Raw genomic sequence first — 25,009 nt, 5'->3', positions numbered from 1 at the left:
CGCTTTATACAAAACAGAAACATAATTTATACACTTCTGTTGTATAAAGCGAAATAAAATTGTGTTTCATTGCAATTGTATAATTTGCTGGCCTTTTTCGCTGCAATATTTGTATAAAATTTGCATTTGTATACAATTGAATCGAAGTAAAATGTTTGTAAATTGTATAATTAAGTGTATAGCACGAAGATATATATTTTCGCATGTGTATATATACAATTTTCTCTCGCTTTATACAAAACAGAAACACAATTTATACACTTCTGTTGTATAAAGCGAGAGAAGTGAGCAGAGGGAGAGTGACGAGCGAGAGTTTTGGGAGAGAGGCGACTGACAAAATTTGGCAAACGTTTGTTATGGGGCACAATTAAATCCAATAGTAGCTACTCCATTTATTTTAGGTTATTAGTTTGTTATTATATATAATTATCCCTTTAATAAAATATAATAAAGTTTTCCTTTATTTTTCAGATTTTATGCCCCCGATTAAAAAAGATGATATATAAATTGAGATCGATCAAAAGATGATACAAATTGAGACCCAAAAAAAGGTAATTAACATAAAAGATCACAAAACCACTTTAAAAAAAAAAAAAAGAGAGAGAAAGACTAGGAGAGGGTAAAAACTGAAAAAATTCAGTGAACTGTAGAAGAGTCTAAAATAAGCTCAAAATTTGCCTATAAAACAGGGGCCCTTCTCCCACTCTCAGTTACTCACTCAACAAATTACACATATTCTCTCTCCTTCTACATTATGAATCAATCCTCTTCTATCTTAACATAGAAAGATAAGAGGAGTATTGTTTTTTGGCTGAAACAGATATCTATTTTGTTTCTGTTTTGAGCTAAAGAAAGTAAAAAATGACAGAGGTTTCAACAAATGCTCTGTTTCCAGAGACATTTCAGGGGACAGCAGCAGATATAGCAGGCCAAATTGGGTTAATGTGGGAATTAATTAAAGCTCCATTAATTGTTCCATTATTAAGGGCTGCTGTGTACATTTGTTTAGCTATGGAACTTATGCTTTTCATTGAAAGGCTTTATATGGGTATAGTCATTGTTCTTGTTAAACTCTTCATGAAAAAACCGGATAAAAGGTATAATTGGGAACCAATGAGAGATGATTTGGAGATTGGAAATGAAGGTTTTCCTATGGTTCTTGTTCAAATTCCCATGTTCAATGAAAAAGAGGTCTAAATTTCTCTTCCTCTGTTTTTATGTTTTTGAGTTGTAGAAACAGAGTGTTCTAATATTTGAGTTATGGTGTTTTGAGACAGGTTTACAAGATCTCCATTGGAGCTGCATGTAATCTTTCATGGCCATCTGATAGACTTGTCATTCAAGTTCTTGATGATTCTACTGATCCTCTCATTAAGGTATCCATTAGTTCGTTGAAAACTCTTTATTATACCTCTATAAGCATATACATTTTATCGAGTGGTGATAGAATGGATATAATCACTTTATTTTTAGTCGGAATCGTGCGCAACGCAAAATTGAATTAGTTATACCTAAAGCAAATACTTAACGCCCATTGGAAAACCAAAAAAAATTTTATTAATTAATTATAGTTTAATTAAGAATATCCAAGCTTTTATGACACAAATTTTATTTTTCACCCACCACAACCAACATTTTTCCTCCAATTTCTTAATGTAGTATATACTCAATAAATGAGTATGGGTTCCCTTACCTTTGAATAAATAATTAATGACTTATTTATTTATTAATTGTTGAAGGATTTGGTAGAGAAAGAATGCTTAAGGTGGGCAAACAAAGGGATTAACATTAGATACCAAATTAGAGAGAACAGAGGAGGTTACAAAGCTGGAGCTCTTAAAGAAGGATTAAAACGTGATTATGTTAAAGATTGCGAATACGTCGTCATTTTCGACGCTGATTTCCGGCCTGAACCGGATTTTCTCCGGCGAGCTATCCCTTTTCTTGTACATAACTCGGAAATTGCACTCGTTCAAGGTCGTTGGCGTTTTGGTAAGCTCAAATTTTAATCATCATTAAGCTAATCATTAGTCAGTTAATTAAATTACATTATGTTCCTAAACCAAAGTGTCGGTGCTCTTTACTACACATAGTGTTGGTGTTTACTTACTAATTACTTTTACTGTACGTTTATGCTTACGCATATTCGTGACCCGTTGGGGAAACTTTAAATCTCATGCAAACTTAAAGTTATGTTTGATATGAGTAGTTTCAATCTTTAATGATTAGTCCGAATTAAAGTTTCCTAAACAGAATTAATATTGGGAAATTAAAAAAGATTTTTGTGAAGACTTTGTCAGAGGTTTATTTATTTTAAAATATCAGTAGCGTCAGCAACATTTGCTAATGACGTTATTATCCTGTCCCTTTGTTGAGACCGAGTCATAAACCCCGCAGTTACCGGCGAGGAAGTGCTATATATCCGGGGTAGGTTTGTCATTTTGTCAGCTCGTGAAAAGGTAGATTTGTCATTTCTACATGTGCTATTCTGCTCTCTACAATTCTCGCCGACACTTCCATTCGAACAACATGTTGTATTATGTGTACATTAGTAAAATTTAATTATACAACATAAATTAAAAATTCTAAACTGAAAATGATATTTCCAGGATATCCGATGACGTGGAATATAAATGTTTATTTCATTTTAAGTGACTAGAATATTGTTAGAGTTGAAAAAAGTAATTATGTGGTAACTTGTAATTAACCGAGCTAATCCTTTTGTTAATTACAGTGAATGCAAATGAGTGCTTATTAACAAGAATGCAAGAGATGTCATTAGATTATCATTTCACTGTAGAGCAAGAAGTGGGTTCATCCACTCATGCATTCTTTGGGTTCAATGGTAAGTGAAATTTTTTGTACTATTACATGTCACACTTTTTTATAACAATGTTATTATTTGTTATATATTTTTATTGCTATAGTAATATAAAAAAGAATGTGTAACAGAACGATTGTTATAAAGAAATCTGACGGTGAAAGTTGTTCAATTTTATAGGAACAGGAGGTGTGTGGAGAATAGCAGCAATTAATGAAGCTGGTGGATGGAAAGACAGAACAACTGTAGAGGATATGGACCTTGCAGTTAGAGCTAGTCTTAAAGGCTGGAAGTTTCTTTATCTTGGTGATCTCCAGGTGTTTGATAAAATTCCTCATAGAACCACTCTGTTTTTGCCTTTTTTTACTTGAAGATTTATCTTGTTACTAAACTGAATTTTGTAACTCTAGGTGAAAAGTGAACTACCTAGTACATTCAAAGCCTTTCGCTTTCAGCAGCATCGTTGGTCGTGTGGTCCTGCAAATTTGTTCAGGAAAATGGTTATGGAGATTGTTAGGAATAAGGTATGCAATGTAGAAATGTTGTTAGTCCCATATTGGGTGGGATGAGGTTAATTCGTCAGCTAATATGGACTTAAGCAATCCTCTCGTTGTGAGCCAGCTTTTGGGGTTTAGTTAGGTCCAAGATTCATTTTTTTACATGGTATCAGAGTTGGACCCTAAAATTGTTTGAATAAAGAATCTGAATTGTTCCGTTTTCGTGTTTGCAGAGAGTAAACATTTGGAAGAAGTTTTATGTGATCTACAGCTTCTTCTTCGTCCGGAAGATCATAGCTCACATGGTCACTTTTTTCTTCTTCTGTGTTGTTCTTCCGTTGAGCCTTTTAGTTCCTGAAGTTGAAATCCCTACATGGGGTGCGATCTACATCCCCTGCATTATCACCACATTGAATTCTGTTGGAACTCCAAGGTCTATATAATATGCCTAACAAGGTTGAAATTTTTCCTCCCTAAGTTTTCTAATTTGATTATGTAATTTGACAGGTCAATTCATCTACTCTTCTACTGGATTCTCTTCGAGAATGTGATGGCTTTCCAACGAACCAAGGCTACATTTATCGGCTTGCTAGAAGCAAAAAGAGCTAATGAATGGGTTGTCACGGAGAAATTAGGTGATGCTCTCAAGAACAAAGAAAAAACAAAACAAACCAAAAAACCCCGAGGATCTCTATTTGGAGACAGGTGAGAAACTCTCTTGAATGAAGCTTTGTTTGCATGTTCTTGATATCATTGAACCATTAGAATATTGCATCAGTTTGTTAACCATGCATTATCGGTTGGTCTAATCGTACAGGATTCTTCCACAAGAATTGGGATTCGCAGTTTTCCTTTTCTTTTGTGGATGCTATGATGTCCTCTATGGGAAAAGCCAGTACTTCCTTTACATCTTCCTCCAAGTCATCACTTTCACAATTGCTGGATTTGGCTACATTGGCACCATCGTCCCCTCGTAATAGCAGAAACTTCAAAAAAAAAAAAATCGTCCTGTATTGACTCGTGTACACTAAAATAAATTTTTGAGTGCTTTCGTGCAACCATTTTCAGAGGATGCCAAACTCAAAATCTCCGGATAATTTTCTTAGAGATACTGTGCTGATAAAGAGGAGCGAAGAGCAAAGAGATGTCTATATTAGCACAGAACACAGAAGAAGACGATAAAACAGATGAATTAGTGTAGATAGATTGTATTTTTCTTCTATTGAAGCTCTTTAATTGTGTGACATTGTAATTCTATAGCTTGCAAGTCAGTTTTCTTTCTGTTCTTGTTCCTTTTGTCTCTGTCTTTCAAGAGGGACAAAAGCTCAGGATATTACGAAAAGGACGAAACTTGTAATCAAGTTTTTGTCATTCNGTTTACAGAAGCTTCACAGCCAATCGATTCAAGAGAAAAACAACTTTCTGAAGGAAGAGATCTAAACTCTTCCAGCTAAATCTTAACTTGCAAGTTTGAGAATCAGAGGAGATCTAAACTCCACTCGATCCAGCATCAACCTGCTCTGATACCATGAAGAAAAGTGAGTCTATGAACTCACCATTGATGGTGTTGAATCTAGGCAGATTCAAGGATGAAATGAAGAGAAGAGAAGAGAAGAGAAGATGAAGAAGAGAATTGTATTCAACTTGTAAATCGTAAAAAACTACCAACTATTACAAATGATCTCCCTATATATAGAGATGTTATATTAACAACTTCAACTAACTACCATTTAACTATTCTAACTAACAAATGGAATGAAACATGCTGTACATATTAACAAACTCTAACAAACTCATTGCTGTACATATTGTAACTAACTAACAGATTCTAACAAACTCACACCACTTGCATCTAACAAACTTGTGCTGCTGCTAACACCAACAAACACTACAAAGCTGCAGTTATCACTATCATTAACAAAGCTCATGCAGTACACCTTGGATTTTAACATTCCCCCTCAAGCTGAAGGGTGCAAAATGTTAAGCACACCAAGCTTGCCTAAAAGATACAAATGTTGACTTCGACTCAACCCCTTTGTCAGTAAGTCTGCTAGTTGTTGTTGAGTATTGACATGAACTGTATCAATAACTTTGGCTTTGATCTTATCTCTAATAAAGTGACAATCAATTTCAATGTGTTTTGTCCTCTCATGGAAGACTGGATTTGCTGCAAGTTGTATTGCAGATTTACTATCACTGAACACTTGAATTGGCATTTGGATTCTCACACCTAGATCAGTGAATAACCCCAACAACCAAGTAACTTCAGATACAGCTGAGGCCATGCTTCTATATTCAGCCTCAGCTGAACTCCTGGAAACAGTCTGCTGTTTCTTTGATTTCCAGGATACAAGTGATTCTCCAAACTTAACTACATACCCTGTGATAGATCTCCTAGTATTAGGACATGCAGCCCAATCAGAATCACACCAACATGTCAACTCATTAGCAGGTTTAGACTGTAGCCATATGCCTTGGCCCACTGTTCCTTTTAGGTACTTAATGACCCTCATTGCTGCATCCCAATGTGATCTCTTGGGAGCTTGCATAAACTGACTTAAAACTTGAACTGCATAACTAACATCAGGCCTGGTAATAGTAACATATAGAAGTTTTCCTATCACCCTTTGATATGCAGTGACATCTTGCAATTTAACATCTTCAGTATATCCATTTGCTTGATCATATTCTACTGATGTTAATCTGAGGTTTGATTCAATGGGAGTAATGGAAGGTTTTGCACCTGTTAAGCCTGCTTCAGAGACAAGTTCTAGCACATACTTCCTTTGATTTAAGATCACTCCCTCTGCTGATCTTAACACTTCAATGCCAAGAAAAAATCTGAGTTCACCAAGATCTTTCATCTTGAATTGTTTGTGTAGATTCCCTTTTGCTTCATTGATCATTTGAATATTGCTTCTAGTGATCAGTAAGTCATCAACATAAACAAGAACAACTACAATGTCTTCATCTTTCTTTAAGGTGAATAATGAGTAATCATATCCACTCTGAGAGAAACCAGCAGCTATTAAGGCATTAGACAACTTCAAGTTCCACTGTCTAGATGCCTGTTTAAGGCCATATAGAGACTTAAGCAGCTTGCATACTTTGTTATCTCCTGGTTTTCTGAACCCTTCAGGCATTTCCATGTAGACTTCTTCCTCAAGATCACCTTGAAGGAAAGCATTGTAAACATCCATTTGATACATTGACCATCCTTTTGAAACAGCCAAGGCAATTACACATCTAACTGTCACCATTTTTGCAACTGGTGAAAAAGTGTCATGATAGTCTAGCCCTTCCTGTTGACTATATCCTTTAGCTACCAATCTAGCCTTGAATCTTTCAACTTGACCATCTGCTTTGTATTTGATTTTATAAATCCACTTGGATCCCACAGTATGTGTTCCCTTAGGTAAGTCAACTATCGACCATGTGTTATTTTCCTCTAGAGCTTTTATCTCCTGTTTCATAGCTTGAATCCATCTATCATCTTTAACAGCTTGATGGAAGAATTTTGGTTCAATGTCCTCAGAGGATCTAGTTACAAATGCTTTGTAACCAGATGTGATTTTGTCATAGTTAAGAGAATTGGCTATTGGATGCCTAGTGCTGCTTTGTTTTCCCTTTATGTAATCCTTCATCCAAATTGGTTCTGTTATCTTCCTTGAAGTTCTTCTAATACTTGTAGTGGGCACTTCAGCTACTTCAGCAGCAATGGGATCATTAATAGTAATATCATCATAATGAGCTTCTGAGTCTGCATTATCAGTAGCTATTCCATCATTGTCATCATGAGCTTTAGTTGCATTATCAGTAGCTATTCCAGCATTGTCATCATGAGCTTCAGTATCACAATCAGTCAAAGGATTATCACTAATATCCAATGGAGATCCACATGTATCTGTTGATCCATCTGTATATGATTCCTTTGTTGAGAAAGGAAACACAGTCTCATGGAACACTACATCTCTGCTCACCATAAACCTTTTTGACTTTATATCTAACAGTATATAACCTTTTTGTAGCTCTGAATATCCAAGCAGTATAGTAGGAACAGCTCTTTCTGCAAATTTATCACCCTTAGGCATCACTGTGGCATAGCATAAACATCCTATCACCTTTAAATGATCCAGTTTTGGAGTTTTGGAATAAAGAAGTTCATAAGGACTATTGTTTGAAATACTTGAAGAGGGTAGTCTGTTCATCAAATACACAGCAGCCTTTACACAATATCCCCAAAATCTAATAGGTAACTTTGATTGAAATCTGATGGCTCTAGCTATGTTGAGAATCTGTCTATGCTTCCTTTCCACTACACCATTTTGTTGAGGTGTGTATGAACAACTACTTTGATGAAGTATTCCCAGTTCTTGGAATAGTTTAATACATTGAGAGTTAAAGAACTCAGTACCATTATCTGATCTCACAACCTTGACATGTGCACCAAATTGAGTCTTGATCATAGAGAGAAACAACTTTATGGCTACAACAGTTTCAGACTTCAATTGCAACAAGTAAATCCAAACATATCTACTGTAATCATCAACTACAGTTAAAAAATAATGCTTCTTGTCCAAAGTAGGTGTATTATATGGTCCCCATAAATCCATATGAACCAAATCAAAGATAGTAGAAGCTCTAGAGTTACTACTAGGAAATACTTGTCTTGTTTGTTTAGCTAATGGACAAACAGGACAATTATTAACTATATTATCTTTATTGTTGGAGATCAACTTTAGATGCTTCATGACTATGTGAGAAGGATGTCCAAGCCTCTGATGCCAAAGTTGATTATCTTGATTTGATGTACCTGCTGCCACCATTACTTGCTGCTTATCTTTATTCAATGTCAAGCCACTCTTGAACATGTATAAACCTCCCTGCTCTTTACCAATCCCCTTCACCTTGCCATTGAAGAGGTCCTGGAAAACACAGAAGTCAGGATAAAATGACACAAAACAAGACAGTTCCTTTGTCATTTTGGATACTGACAACAGATTGAATTTGAAATCTGGTACATGCAGTACATTTTTCACAACCTCATCTCCAAATATTGTGAATTCACCAATATGATCCACATCTACTCTATCCCCTGTGGGTAAATGTACCTGATTCTTCTGAGATTTATTCAACTCATAACTCTTGAGCAATGACTGTTTATGTGTAGTAACATGATGAGTAGCACCAGAATCTATGATCCAATCTTGTGAGAAAGAATTTGACATTAGACAAGCTGTAATACCTGTCATGTTGACTCTCTTTGGCTCTTCCTTGTTCAGCATCTCCATGATTTGTTTATATTCCTTCTCTGTGAACACTTGTGCTCTTGCTAAACATGTATCATTCTCTGCACTACTTCCTGTACCTTGACTGGTTGAAGCTAACTGAGATTGATCATAGGCAGTGTTGAAGTCACCTGCTACATTATTGGCTATATGTGGACCTTTATAACCAGCATTAGAACCAGCCCCTCCATAACCAACATTGGAACCACCATTCTTACTGCTATATCCCAGCTTCTTCTTAAATTTCCAATCACTTGGATAACCAATTAGTTTGTAGCAATTATCTCTAGTATGTCCAGAAAAATGACAGTAATCACATTTCTTACCCTTAAACACTTCCTTCCCTTGAGTCCTGCTTACATTCATCACCATTGAGCTTGACTTATCACTAGTACTGGCTGTGTGTGTTGAATGTTGTATTTCATCTTCTATGATCATTGCATATGCTTGGTTTAGAGATGGTGTAATTCCTTTAAGCAAAATCTGTCTACGAGGTTGATCATAAGATTCATTTAATCCACTTAGAAACTGAATTAGCCTCAATTCATGAAGATGATCCACATACTCCTTAGACTGTGGGCATGAGCAACTAGGATGTGGTGTCACAGCATCATATTCACTCCATAATGTCTTAAGTTTTGAGAAATAACAAGACACAGAATCTGTACCTTGTGTAAGTGTGGTTATCTCCTTGTGCAACTGATAAACTCTCATTCGATTCACCTTATCAAACCTCTCCTTGAGATCTTTCCAAACAGAAAATGCAGTTGTGGCATAGACTATCCCACTAAGAAGTTCCTCACTCACAGTGTTCATCAACCATGATAAGACTATGGCATTACATGTTTCCCACTGTTCATGAAGTTCATCTTTGTACAATGCCTTAGTGCAAGTGCCAGTCACAAAACCATACTTCCTTTTTCCTAAGAGAGCAATCCTCATGGATCTGCTCCAGATTCCATAGTTCTCAGAACCAGTTAATTTGATGGGAACTAGTACAGCTCCTGATGAATCTGATTGTCCAATGTACAAAGGATCACTTTGATCAATCTTCATCACAGCCATTACCTAGCTTACAACTTCAAACAAGGTTTACAGAAGCTTCACAGCCAATCGATTCAAGAGAAAAACAACTTTCTGAAGGAAGAGATCTAAACTCTTCCAGCTAAATCTTAACTTGCAAGTTTGAGAATCAGAGGAGATCTAAACTCCACTCGATCCAGCATCAACCTGCTCTGATACCATGAAGAAAAGTGAGTCTATGAACTCACCATTGATGGTGTTGAATCTAGGCAGATTCAAGGATGAAATGAAGAGAAGAGAAGAGAAGAGAAGATGAAGAAGAGAATTGTATTCAACTTGTAAATCGTAAAAAACTACCAACTATTACAAATGATCTCCCTATATATAGAGATGTTATATTAACAACTTCAACTAACTACCATTTAACTATTCTAACTAACAAATGGAATGAAACATGCTGTACATATTAACAAACTCTAACAAACTCATTGCTGTACATATTGTAACTAACTAACAGATTCTAACAAACTCACACCACTTGCATCTAACAAACTTGTGCTGCTGCTAACACCAACAAACACTACAAAGCTGCAGTTATCACTATCATTAACAAAGCTCATGCAGTACACCTTGGATTTTAACACATTCTAGCTTCAATTCTTTTCTTTTGAGGTTCATTGCATCATTAAGAATCCACAGATGTGCATATACAGGAGCTAGAAGTATTATATAAAATATGTCAGCTTCAGTAAGTTACTGTTGTCTCTTAAGTTTTTTCTGGTAGAAATTGAACATCTTCATAAGTTCTATCACTATTCTGTTTCACCAATATGTGATGAATGAGCCACACTTGGGGCAAAAACAGAGTTTTTCCTTAACTTTGAGTTGAAGTTTCTGCACTTTAGCCTATTACTTTGTAATTTCAAGAGCAAATTTGAACCATTTTTCTTGTAAAAAAGGCCTCATTATTATCTCTTTTTATAGGTATATTTTAGTCCATAGAAATTATAATTAAGAATACCTTTTGCATTTTCCTTTATTTATAGTATTTTTTATTTTTGGTTAATGTGAAAAGAAAAATGCTTAATTAGTTGTCTATCTTGAGGCATTTTTCAAAAGAAACATAGCTAGCTAATATGTATAAATATATTGATGTACTTTGCTTCTATAACAAGAGAGTACTCTCATGAACACATGAGTAGAATCTTAATTTTTGCTAAAAACTTTAATGAATAAAGAATCAAAAGTTGTTATTTTAATGTAAAATTGTCCTACCACAAAGTAGTAAAAAAAAGAGAAGATTTTGGTTTGACAACAGTTGAATCTTTGAGATTTTGGAAACTTCTATAAGCAAACTCAATGTGTCATATATAGGCTGCTACTTTATTAGTGTAATTATTTTATGCTTTCGGCAGACAGTACTTTAGTAGTGTTGTTTTATCTAATGGGGTCACAATGAAGTTTCATTGTCTTTTCCCTAAACTTTAGCATCATTTTCCAATTATATATATATATATATATATTTGTATTATATGCTAAAGTTTAATTATAACCTATAAATTAGAAGTCTTCCATTAATTAAGCTTCATGGTCAAGAAAATCACCTTCTTCAAACACAATTTATTCTCAAAAGCGCTTCACTTTTTTTTTCATGATGGTGGGACTTCTTGGTATTTTCCATATATTAGTAATATTTTAATTAAAACTTTGTACTTGAATAATCTTCATTTTTTGTTGTTGTTAATCGCTATTTTTTAGGTGCATCTAATTTATTCTGCTTCTATGTAATAGCTCACACTAAAGAGAATCATATCAGACAATTTCAGTGTAACAAACTCGATCGAAAAATATACAGAATTTTTAAATTACTGATCTCATTTTGAGATTATATACTCGACTAACTCGGTCATTCATTCAAATAAATATCATTTTAAATTGCCGCATGAATTAAGTTTTTCTTAATTTAATCGTCGCTTTCCAAAGTTATAATCAAAACATTGATGATGGAGACAAATTTTTAGTACTAATATTCATGAAAATCATAGGACCCTCAAATTATTGCTTGTCTTGTGGTAATTTGAGACAAGGTGCTTTATCTTTTTATATGTCAGCATTATCACGCTTGAAGCAAAATATATTAGGCCATCACAATGATTTTAGGTTCTAATTTTTGTTAATAGAATGAATTTCGATAGAAATTGCTTTGTTTTTAATGTTTGTTTTGTGGTATGTATTTTTTTATATTAATTTAATAATTCTTTTTGATATATCTACAAACCCTTAACCACAAAACATCTTTAGAAATTCAATCACTATACTTCAACTCAAATATCGAATACTGAATGAAAACTTGAAGTACTTATTTTGCTTTTACTTGTAACGATGAGAAAAATGTGGGAATGAAACAAAAATACAATACAATTTTATTTTATTTCTAAGAGTACAAAAGGATGATATATCTTTGTCGGTAGAATGATGTAGACCTGGATAAGTTTCTTTTATTTGCGTCTCTGTATGAGTAATAATGATATTTTCTCTGTTATTTTTGCTCATTCATTATATTATCATTTATTTATTGTTTAATTCTTAAGAATTGTACGTAGTTTATATAGGTTTGACCGGTTACTAAAAATATTTATATATTTAATTGTAAATTTGATTATTATTACATATTAATTTAAAATTAATATAAAAATTTATAAATTTTAAACTCTGAATTCAACGAGCTGACCCTCGTCGGCGCCAAACGCAAAGGTTTAGCACAACGTGCATACCCTGACGACCAAACGCAAGGTTTTGGCATAACATGCATATATATGCCTACTAAAACTCTTGTTGGGTACAAGTAACATGCATGGCCACTCTCATCTGACAAAGGTCAGAAACAGAAAAGAATAGGAAGACTAGTTAGGAATAAGTTATTTCGAAACTAATTATTTTGAATTAAATTATTTTATTATATATATAAAATAACTTATTTTATTACTATGTTACGTATAAAAATTGAATATATAGTCTCAAAGACTATCTAATATCTCCGACAAAACACAATATGAAACTATCCTACATTTGATAATCATATCTTATACCTCAATGGAAAAAATTGGCAAATCTGATCCCCACATGGCTAAAGAGGAGACTATATGCACAAAATTCCCCCAACTAACAACTAAAAAATTATTTGAACAGTAAAATTGAGTAGGTGATATTTTACATGTGATCTTTCAATTTTTACTTTAAAAGTTATTAAATTATTTTATTGTATAACAAAGAAAAATTACTTTTGTCTAAATAGCAACATAATTAATAAATTTAGAAGGGGTTCCTAGATTTAGTGGATTCTTTGATGACTTCCTTTAGGTAGGTGTAGCTACAAAGGTTAAATCACACTCACAAGCTTATGGAGTTCTCTTTGATAACATGTTTTCTGGAGGTTCTATCTGCTGCCTCACCTTCACCCTCATATTGATCATGAATGGCCACAATTTTCACAAAAAAAACCTGTCTAGAATGGTGCACCATATACATATATTTTCTCTATTTCATTTTAATTGCTTGACTCTGGTTAATGATCGAATTGATATCCCTTTTAGAAAAAAATAGTATTTTCTCCGTCCATTTTTGCTTATAGAGTATGTTGTGCAACCTCAAAATTGTTAATCACACGTGCATGTGTTTGAAAATGTTGTAAAATCTTGAAAAACGATCAGCCATAATAATTTATATTCTAATCGGATTGAAATAGCTTTTAAGGGTGGCATGAGCTTTGCAATAACTCAATTTCTTTTGTTACATAATTTGTTTTATTCTTTTTATTTATTATAAAACAATATGCTAGCATTTATCTAATCAACTTTTTAATTATTTGACGCATTTTATGAAAAATTGTACGGTTTTAATCTAAAATAAATAATATGACACCATATTAAAAGTATATAAATTTAAGTTATTTTAACCCTCACTTACAATAAAACATTGACAAATGACAAGTATAGTAAGGTGGGATCCAAGACCATGAATCACATCTCAACAAGAGTAATAGAACTTTTAAAAAAGTAGCTTTTGAAAGTACTTTTGAAAGTGCTGAAACTTATTTTTAAAATAAGCAGTTATGTGTTTGGATAAAAATGCTGAAGTTTCTATGCCTATCGTGAAAATGGAAAAATGAAAGAAAGAGATGTTAGGGTTATGTGGGTAATTTGGAGATTGTATAAAAATATTAAGGGCAAAAAGATAAAAATGTGGTCAACTTAAAACAGCTTATAAGCTAAAAAAAAAAAAGCACCCCTGCCCCAGCTTTTAACTTTTGGCTTAAAATAAGTTTTTTTTAACTTAAAATAAGTTATTTTGAGTATTGCCAAACAGCTAAATAAGTCAAAAATCAGCTTTTAAGTCAGTTTGACCAGCTTTTAAGCTGAACCAAACAGGCACCTAATTTGTTGGTTGAGAGGTCTCTCTCATTTTGCTGTCTTTTTCTTCTTATTCATAATTTGCAATATTACAAGTACTAGCTAGCTAGTATACATATACTTCCTTCATTTAATGTTATGATAGCTCCAATTCTAAGGGGTCACTTTTTCTTGTCTATATATACAATATATAACCCCACAGAATATTCTCTTTCTAATTTTAGTTTAACATGATTTCCAAATTTTATTAACTTCCAATTGATTTACATCCATGCCTCAAGAGAACAACTTTCTCAGCAAGACTGACTTATAACTTTTTTTTACACACCATCATGTTACAACATATTACTCTCCTTCATAAATCAACTGTAGTATATGCATATGAAATTAAATAAATTGTTGAAGTTATTTTATGGATATAAGACTCATTTCTAGCCACGTATTAATCGATTCGTACGTAATACATCAACCTTCACTATATCAAAAATATTTTTTTAATGACAACTAACACTCTTTAATTTGTAAATGTTTCTATAGCCTTTAGCGATATTGGATCCATTGTCAATTAACTACTGTCGATAAAGATTTTAGCACTCTTATTAATGTGTCGTTCAGAAGTTTAATTTTGTAAGTTAGCAACATATTGTATCATGTGGGCCTTAATCCAATTTGTGACATTATTTGGGCTACACTTGTTTGGTAGTATCAGGCCTTTGTGCATATTCATCATTCCATGGTTTAATTTGAAGTGAAAGCCCAAAATAGTCCTGGAGTGGAAGGGCATTGTTTAACTATCTTTCTCCAAAAACATATCAGTAATAATAGAAGTAGAGAGATATTTCTCTTCACCTTTTTCTCAACATACTATAAAGTTTTCTAATCTAAACTTTATAGACACAATTTCAGGCTCATAGATCACTGCTACGCGTACAAAAATATTGATTCACTATAGTTAGAAAAATCCACAAAATCAGACCTCAAATTAAAATTTGTTGAAATAGACATTGTGAGAGGTATGGTAAAAATTGATGTCATGAAATAGTCATTGTGAAACATTGACACAATGAATACTTATAACCTATGGTATGTGGACAAAGTTGATTCCTTACAAGACATGGCTATTGAAATAAAGTAAGATCTTTAACATGTATGAGCAGTTTAATAATTATATTACTGTTGTGAGCAGAGGTGGGCCCACATGTTGAGTGGGTGCACGCGCATCCGTTAACTTCAGAAAATCATGTGTATATATGTATATTTATCTTGAGAAATTGGCAGAAATTAGTATATAATGAATAGTACACCCATGAGAAAGCATAAAAGTGTATTGTGATAATACAAGCTATAGGTTTCACCCATGAGAATACGGTTTGAATCCAACTAGAGCCATGGTAAAGTCTGGTCTGTTTGTTGTTGGCTTATGTGTTGTTTTCTGTTATATTGAGTCGGTCTATGATGTCTACTATTATATAATGATTTGTAATGATAATATCTAATACTACTTTTTTTGTTGTTGAGGCGCAGATCATACTCCAAAGATTCCTTCAAGACCTAAATTTTATGTGAGAAGTAGTTTTTGATCCAAGAGTGTGCATTCTGTATTCAAGCTATCGTGGATCATTATAACAACTCTTGTCAAGCCTTTCAAATGTTGAGACACCTTATCTAAGTTAGATATTTGGACATTTGTATAGATTTTTTAGTTAGAAGTTATTGTATGACGACATTTAGTTTTTTGGAGAGCTATTTAGATATTGAATTAATCGTATTTAATTTAGAACTTGATATTTATTTATAAAAACTCAATTGAATTCAAATATTATATTATTTTTGAATGGTTCTAAGTAGGTTGAGACTTGGATTCGATTGGTTCTCCCACGAGAGTATTAGTGTGAGTATCATTCCGGACCATTTAAATCGTGACATAAAGATAGTTATTTGTCAAACTAATAGCAAATCTTAAGCAATGGAATGGAGAAAGTATCAAAATATTATAGATAACCATCTTTTGCTGCATAGCAAGTTGAAGCGATGGATTGAGGTTTCTGTTGGGATCGAAAATAAGCAGGTGTAAATGCGGAAGCTAGCAAAGCAAACCTCAAAAGACCACGAGTAAGAAGACAACGAGAAATATACCAAAAGACACAAAGATTTAACGTGGTTCGGTCAATCGACCTACGTCCACAAAGGAGATGAGCAATCCACTATAAATATGAGAGTACAAAATACAGAGGGAAACAACCTCAACCAAATTCACTTAGAATACATGGGAGGTTCACACAAGTGATAACGTATCAGCTGTGACCCACAATTTCTCCCCCTAACCAAAACTCTCAAAGCCCTTAAGACTACATTGTGAATGCTGATTAAGTTAGAAGGAACAAGTCTCTATTTATAGAGTCCTAAACCTTTTCCTACCAGAAAAAGGATTAGTCAATCCAAAACCTTTTCCTAAAAGGAAAACTATTTATGGTAAGAAATTTAGGACAAATAAAACCTAACAGTTTCTTTACACATTGCTAATTTATTCCAAAGTCAAAAGCCAAGAGATGAGAAAAATTATTAAATGATCAAATCGTGCTAGGGTTTTGAGTAAATGGGGGTGCAGCGTCGATAAAAAAGCTCTTACGATTCAAATAGAGGAGAAAATAGGAGAATTTTTTATATTTGATATAATTAAGGGAAAATTGTATATAATAGTAAATTAATAATTCAAAATTAAACATAGTTTGATTTAATTGTACCCTATAACAAATTATTGCTATTTTCGCATCTCTCCCTGGTGGAATCTCACTCGCATCTCTCGCTTTTATACAAACACAAATGTATGAAATGCGTTTGTGTTTGTATAAAGCGAGAGAAAGTTGTATATATACATATATATTCGTTCGCCTCTCTCCCTTCTCCCAGATCTCACTCGTCACTCTCCCAGATATCGCTCGTCACTCTCACTTCATACAAATACACACTATAACAAAAACAACTTTTAGCGGTGATAAAAAAATCTATTAATAAAGAGTGTTAAAGTTTTTACCGGCATTAATTAAGTGTCATTAGATGCAATGTCGCTAAAGACTTTATGGACATATACAAAGAGTGTTAATTGCCTCTAAAAATATATATTTAGCGTCATGTAAGAATTTATTGCCATTAATGATCATCTTTGTTGTAGTGACAAATTTATATATTGTGTTTGTATAAAGTGAGAAAAAATGCATATACAAGTACAAATGCATATATCTTCGTTGTATAAACTTATGACGATACAAATACAATCTTCCCATGTTCAATTTTTTTCGTCTTTCTCTCTTTATCACTTTATACACACAAATTATACAATTAATCTTTTGTATATGTATACCGAAATAGATTACTAAACTGCTTTCTTTTGTATATGTATAGCGAATTATACAACTGCTTTCTTTATATATGTTTAGCGAATTATACAGTTACTTCTTTATATATGTATAGCGAATTATACAACTATTTTCTTTGTATATGTTTAGTGAAATATACATATTTATGTTTGTTGTGGAGCGTAATTATGTAAACTATATTATAACATACTAATGTGATTTTTATGTTTGCTATATGTGATCAAGTTACTCTATAATTAATAGCTTTTATATTTTAATTTTAACCAAAATTCAGATATAAGAGTCAAATTAAATTCAAATTGACATAAAATTGGGACAAAATAAAAATTTCATTAATGATTAAACCTCTTGAATCAACAAGGTAACTAATCATTTGCAAGAATTAACTTATTAGTAATTAAGTAGTAATCATCTGCACAATATATATATATATATATATAGGCATAATATATAAATGTGCCCTTTAACTTGGCTTCAAATCACATTTGTGCTCTGTAACTTTGGATGTGCATAAATAGACACTTAAACTTGTATTAAAGTTGAACAAATAGACACATATGTCTTACATGTCATCAACATATCATTTTTTGTCCTACGTGGTGTCCTACGTGTATTGTGTCATGTAGGACACATGTGTTTATTTATTTTAAAGTTCCATAGTTAAAGTGTCTGTTTGTGCATTATGAAAGTTGAAGGTCAAAAATAAAATTTGAAGTCAAGTTTACGGTCTAATATATATATTATATATACATATATATATATATATGCTTAAAACGGCAAATGAAAGTCAGAATGATTTTCAATTTTTTTTTACCTTTATAAATATTTATTCTAGTATATTTAGAGTTGAAGAAGGTTGACCAATTATTGAGAATATGAAGGAAATTGAGGGTCAAAAAAATGGAAAATCATTTTGACTTTTATTTTCCCAGAATGGTTAGAATGAGATTTTTTCTATGTAATTTTACTTTTTAAAAATATTCTTACATTTTAGCTTTAATAACTTTTAATAAAAATGGAAAAAAAGTTCAGTTTATTTTAAATAAAAAAATATTATAATTTTTTAAATTTTCTGGCAAATTATGACCAAATTTTAAGGCCATTATACATATTAGAATATTATGCTTACACCAACAAAATAAAAGTCAAAATAGTTTTCAATCTTTTTTTGACTTTCATAAATATGTATTTTGCTATATCTTGAATTGAAGATGGTTGACCAATTCACTGAAAATATGAAGGTCCAAAATTGAGAGTAAAAGATCCAAACTTGGAAATGCACTAAATTATTATATTCTATTGCCAATTATGGCAACACAATTATTGTTCTTTTATTTTATCAAATAATGTGGCTTTCTAACACTATAAATACATCCATAATATTAATATTTAATATCACATTTTTTTACTTCCTCGAAGTAAAGTTTAGCTGTGGAAATCAAGATGGAGCCTACCGACATTGAGAAGTTGCTAAAAACTCCTGTGGAAGAATTGAAGCTTCATGAGCTTCAACAACTGGAAAGGCTCTTCGTAGCAGCAATGGAGAAAGTTGAAGCCATGGCGAAGCAAATGAAGGAGCGTGGTGTTATTTTTCCTTATGAAATCCTTGGAAGTGCTTTGTCTTGTGAAAAGAATAATTAAAATTCTTCGTTAAGTTTCAATTTTTGAGCAATTAGATCTTGCTAATTATATCTATGTTTTTAATTTTACATTTCAATATGCTATCATTATATGAAATGAAATAAAATATATGCCTTTTATTTATGTTAATTTTTCATTCATTGAAATTGAATTTATATGTGTTGAATTCACAAGTAATAAATGAGAAAAATTAAATAACATACATAATTAAAAACCATGTTAGTTGCTTGAAGTAAACTTTACTCATTTAAAGTAGGAAAAATTGTGTAGAATAACAAATACTTAAATCATATTAAATGTTACAGCTACTATTTAGGAGAAATTATAATTCGCAATTAAAGTTTTGTCCAATCTTGCTATAAGTCAGATTTGTATAATTTTTAAATTTGTATAAATTAACATAAATATAAATATCAGATATAATTAAAGTTTTGAATAATTCCTAAATATGTAAATATAAAATTTTTATATATACTTACCCTATTTGTATAATCACAAGTGAAATATACAAACAGACCGAAATATATAATTGTAACCTCTATAACAAATAAAACTATAACTATAGAGCACAGTTATCAAAAGTATAATTATAAAGCTTTATTATTTCTATTAAATTTACTATTTCTGAAATTTTCTCAAAAAAGTATACCTCTACTAGTCTGGGCCTAAAAGTTGGCCGAAAACAAATTTGTTTCACACTGAATTACTCACATCTATATTGAGCTCTCTAATGAGTTTTTAATCCAAAAGGAAATATTTTGATAAAGAGAAAATATTATTTCCTTCGAATTTAAAGGCGAATCTAAAATTTTTAATATATCAGCATACCCCTAAAAATAGAAGGAAAAAATGTATGAAGAGTGAATTGATCCCTTAGACCTTAAGATAAATATCTCATACACTCCATCAATTAAATTCTTTTAACTTTTTTTTAGCATGAATGCCATCAAATAATAATATATTAATTCTAAAAAAATAAATACATATAAAACAATTAGTTCTCTGAAACATCATGAATTCACGTATTTGATTACGGTCCACTCTTTGTATAATTATATTAATGTGTGCACAAAAATAAAAGTTAACGTATATTTTATTAAAGATGAAATGGTCATTGATGTTAAGAAATACCCAACATAAATTTGATTCAATCGAACGTCTGTGCCATAAGATTTTTCAATTTCTAACATCTAAACATTTTTTATATAAATATTTTTATTAAAGGTGAAATAATATAATCTCAAAAATGGCTATTTTAGACTTTTTAATAATAAATGGTGTTTTCAAAAATGTTTTTTGGGGCAAGTCGCGAGGCAGGGTGTATCAAAAATGCTTCAGGCGCAAATTGAAGACATAGATGCATATGGCATAAGTTTTAGAATTTGGGACGTAAACTCCAAGCGTAAAACATAGGTCTTGGGTGTAAAAATGTACACCCTGAGTTCTCTTCAAACCTTTTTTTGCTTTAAATCATATATTTTGCTATTGGTGTAATGATATTTCTCAAATAGTAATCATAATATATATTTTTTCTATATTATAGGTTATTTATTAAAATTTATTTGTAAAAATAATTAAAAGTTTTACTTTTGCTTATTTTCTTAGTAATAAAAAGATCCCGTAGATCCATAAGACTTATGCAGTTATGCCCCGTATCTCGAAACTTATGTCTCGCCCATATGAAATAAAATGTCTTGCCTCATACCTCTACCTTTTAAAACACCGATTTACACCATGTTTTATATATGATTTTTCTAAAAAAATGTGGAGGAAAGAAAACTAAGATTTAAAAGTTGCACAAATGTCTGCATTTTCATTGCGTCCAGTCGTCCACATTGATATACGAAGTTTCATCATATACAGCGTAAATGGTAACAAAATAAACTTTAAGATACAAAAAGAAGTAAAAGTTGTAATCTGTAACTACGGATGAAATTGTAAGTGTTTTTTTGGATTAATTTTTTCGCTATTAGAGTGGAAAAAGGGAAAATAAGATTACCCATCGAATACAAAGGGGGCGTTTGATCGAGTTTATAAAAATAATGTTCAATAGAATGTATTAGCATGAAAAAGTGTACCAAACAAATGTATTATTTTTGCTAATATTCTCTACCAAATGACCACTATGTATAACATTTATGAACGTACTGTATGATAAGCTACAACAACAGCGTTTGTAGTCCAACGTTTGTAGTCCTCCTGTTTATAATTTTTCTTTTAAGAAAACATTGAAACTATCGTATTAGAGTGGGACAGGATGAAACGAAGGCTATTCTAATTTCTTATTATAATAAGTATATGTCGTTGATACTTATAAAATCTCATGTCAAGTATGTTTTTGCTTCGACGAATGTTATATATGATTATACTAGGAGAGATAAGATTAGAAATGAAGATACCTATATGAGAAAAAGTGAAAGTGATCTTTGTGGTGGACTATATGCGAGAGCAAGGATGCAATAGCTGGAGAAGCACATAGGCCAAATGACTCGGTTTGAGAGCCAAGCGACTGTCCAAAAATAGAGTTAGACTCAAAAAGAATTGAGTAGAAGAGATTAGAAACGATAAATCGTGAAGAAAACGAAGAAAATTGGTGGCTGTGGGGTTCGAACCCACGCGCACTTATGTGCAGAAGATCTTAAGTCTTCCCCCTTAACCACTCGGGCAAACCACCTTCATGTTCAACACATCTCGCTAATTTTTATTGAGGTAAATATTTTTTCAGCATACTGATAGACCAAAAAAATCCTAAAAGCAACAGTATGAGTTTATATTTTAGTAGTATAATATTCCATAAGTTATGTTTATGCATCACTTTAATTCCTAAAGAACGTTTATAAGTTCGATTGCTGAGGAGTAAAAGTTTTTTTTAAAAAAAAGAAGAACTAATTCATGGTAAAATGTGCAACTTTATGTATAAAGAAACTTAAGTGATCAATTTAAAATAAATAAATAAATCTGGTTGCTGTTTGAAGAAATCAACCTCTGATTTTCCTTCACTTATACTACTAGAACTAGAAGTGATGGACAATTAAAGGTGTTTTTAGTTTCCTTGAAGAGTGGTGTACAATCATTTAAATTAGACAAGTGGAGAATGACTTGTTAGGAGCGTTTCCAATTGTAAATTGCTATATCAAATTTTTGTGTTGAGTTAAATCAGTTTCTTGGTCTCATAGGGTAGTATAAAATCAAGATTCTTATTATTTTCTTATTTGGTTTGTTTTATATTGGTGTCCGTTTCATATTACTTGACCCTTGTTGACTTGATACGTTTCTTAAAAAGATATTTAATCAAAGGTCTAGGTTTACTAACAAACATTATTAATGATGATTTCAATTTCTAAATTTGATTAATATTACTTTATACCGTTGTTTAATTTTAAGGATAATATGAAAAAAGAATATTCATTTCTATTTATATATTACATTTAGATTTCATATCCCTTAAAAATTCTGTAAGTTTGCCAATTACAATTGTACTTTGATTTAATATTCTCTTAGAAATCAATTTTCAATAAATGAACATAAATTTATTTGTTTTAACTAATTAAATTGACCAACGAACATGAATTAATATTTAGATTTCTTATGTTGCTCAAATTCATACAAGTAACTCTCAAGGGTAAAATAATAGAACAAATAATGTCATTTATGCATTGATTTTGTGAAATGATAAATATTTAGGGTTATCTATTTTTAGTAAGGACGACACAATATAAATAGTAACGGAGGAAGTGATAAACTCTCTAATTTGCTAAATTTGAACGAGTAAAAGGATACATGTAATTTGATAGAGTGATTAAGTAAAAATGAAACGGAAAAATAATACATTGGATACTTATTGAAAGATGACCATTTCTATATTCTTCGTCTTTTCAAGGTATCCAAAACAAATACATTAGTTGTATTCGATGAGCCAACCACTATATATATATATATATATATATATATATATATATATATATGCAAATAATCTGGGAAAACGACTTTGGAAAATTCATTAGCCTAACAAAATTCAATTTGCATTATATCTCTATTGCCTATTTGGGGCTTGTTCGTTTGTACTTATGGCTCATTTCTGCGAAAATTTAAATTCAAAATTTTAACTAAAGATGAACTTCTTTAAATTGATAATATTTCTTAATAATGCGTATATATATTACATACGACTTTGAGATATTTACAAAATAATTATTCAAAATAAATACTAGTAGTGATTTATGTACAACACAACAATCACGACCCTTTTTTTAAAAATAACTATGGCGAGATTGAACAACTTAGAGAACTCATTGGAATAAAACAAAGTCACTAAGTTGTGAAGCTGTAAATATTATTCAGAGCATGAAATCCATGAATTTTGGCCAAGGCAAATCTACACTGATTTCAGTTTGAGCTTCTTTTTTACATCTTAAAGACGACGACGTTTCCGCGCCTAACTTTTTTGGGCACAAAAAGAAGTTTCTTGTTCCCAACGCCATCAACTTCTCTGCCCTGTCCAAACCTGTATCCACCAATCAAATGATCAATTATCCCCTGAAATTAGTGGAGTAGCACACACGATTATTATTCAAATAACAATAGTAATAGTGATGGTATTTTATCAATTTATTGTTCAATCAAATTGCAGTACGGCTCAGATTCAACTCTGAATGAATATTGAAAAAAGTGTAATCAAACGATGCTTACTGGCTAAGCTAAACTGCGAATAGTGAAGATCGTAATCGAACAAATCCGTGGAGCAAAGTGCCGGACGTCTTCCTTCCTTCGAGTAGTGCCGTACAGCGGTGGCGATGAGATCATGAACGGTTGATTCCGGTGATATTAGCACCTGTACAGGGCCTGGACTGCGCTGAATCGTCACATTCAATAGCAACTTCGTCAACTTTGGCCTAACCTGTAAATCCGGCATAAAACCGGCAGCAGATCCCTTGCCGGAGAATAAGTCCGGAACAGTCCTAATTCTTCGTGATATCTCTGAAGTGCTCCCTGGGATATATCCTTCAAACGACATGGATTTCTCCGACAACTTTCCCTTCCGATTCCTCTCCTCAATTACTCTCAGGTAACTTCTCGAAGATGCCATCACAGTGTAGAAATATGGATTTGTTTATAGATGGACAAGTTAAGCGGCGGTGACCATAACCAGAGTGGTAGAATCGTAATTAAGGACGAAACAAAGGGCAAAATGAAGAGTTCATGGTTCAACGTGGAGAAGGAATGAAGAAAATGGAAGCGGATGCATAGGCATATTTATTTTGTGTGAATGAGTCAACCTATAACCGAGTAGGTCGGTCGCCGGATTCTTTAAATAGCGAAACGCGTACCGATTGACTACCGGTTACCAGTTAATATTAACTGTTACTGTTAACGACGACCGTAATGTTTGTACGTTGCGGCTCTAGAGTCGAGAGACGACGTGACTGAGACGTTAAAACTCCACACATTTGGTGACACGCTTGCACTATTAATAAGCCAATGAGCTCTTTAGAAAATTTAATAATAAATTCATCAATATAATTATTTCATATCCATCCATCTTATCACATTATCTTTGAGTGATTAAAATACTAATCATATTAGCGACAGAAATCAGAATGCTACTGTATCGAGCCAATAATTCCCCAAAACTTCATGTGCTTGGTCCATGATATTTTTATTAATTTTAATGATTTAATTATCAGTTAATATCTAAAAAAATCTTCTAAAGAATACGATTCCCACCATTTGTATTAAATTGGGCATCCATTTATTTTATTTTTGGTTAGGGATATTAGGTAATTCTATCCTCGTATAAAAGGTGAAATAAAATAATCTCATGTAATATCTCAGTTTACAGAATATTTTTATTTTTCTCATCTCGAGTATCCTCAATTTAAGATATTTTTAATATTTTATATTACGAGACCATTTTTTCCTCATTTTATGGCCTTAAAAACAGTAAGAAAGTCGT

The 25,009-nt window shown here is 32.1% G+C and overlaps 2 protein-coding genes and 1 non-coding gene across 4 annotated transcripts; 1 reads left to right on the top strand and 2 right to left on the bottom strand.

Moving 5' to 3' along the window:
• The first annotated feature begins 620 nt into the window (after positions 1 to 620).
• Positions 621 to 4,689, top strand: LOC107021389 (glucomannan 4-beta-mannosyltransferase 2-like). Its single transcript, XM_015222038.2, has 9 exons — positions 621 to 1,191; positions 1,278 to 1,376; positions 1,740 to 1,992; positions 2,735 to 2,845; positions 3,002 to 3,138; positions 3,232 to 3,345; positions 3,552 to 3,751; positions 3,826 to 4,023; positions 4,136 to 4,689. Exons 1-9 carry the CDS (start codon positions 862 to 864, stop codon positions 4,293 to 4,295), a joined length of 1,602 nt encoding a protein of 533 aa, XP_015077524.1. The 5' UTR covers positions 621 to 861; the 3' UTR covers positions 4,296 to 4,689.
• A 16,958-nt stretch (positions 4,690 to 21,647) lies between these two features.
• Positions 21,648 to 21,730, bottom strand: TRNAL-UAA. The gene has a single exon. It is a non-coding gene; the product is annotated as a tRNA-Leu (tRNA).
• A 1,514-nt stretch (positions 21,731 to 23,244) lies between these two features.
• Positions 23,245 to 24,485, bottom strand: LOC107021722 (uncharacterized protein At4g22758-like). 2 transcript variants are annotated; one of them, XM_027917516.1, is made up of 3 exons: positions 24,201 to 24,485; positions 23,746 to 24,164; positions 23,245 to 23,560 (listed from the first exon to the last, which is right to left on the bottom strand). In XM_027917516.1, exons 2-3 carry the CDS (start codon positions 24,140 to 24,142, stop codon positions 23,394 to 23,396), a joined length of 564 nt encoding a protein of 187 aa, XP_027773317.1. In that variant the 5' UTR covers positions 24,143 to 24,164; positions 24,201 to 24,485; the 3' UTR covers positions 23,245 to 23,393. The 2 variants fall into 2 exon arrangements, with proteins under 2 accessions (XP_027773317.1, XP_015077913.1); XM_015222427.2 differs by having other exon boundaries at positions 23,746 to 24,480.
• Between the last annotated feature and the right edge of the window lie 524 nt (positions 24,486 to 25,009).

The sequence above is a fragment of the Solanum pennellii genome, chromosome 6, assembly GCF_001406875.1.
Source record: "Solanum pennellii chromosome 6, SPENNV200".
Classification (NCBI taxonomy): domain Eukaryota; kingdom Viridiplantae; phylum Streptophyta; class Magnoliopsida; order Solanales; family Solanaceae; genus Solanum; species Solanum pennellii.
Note: the sequence above shows the minus strand (reverse complement) of the source record. Positions and strands in the feature narration are given on the sequence as shown.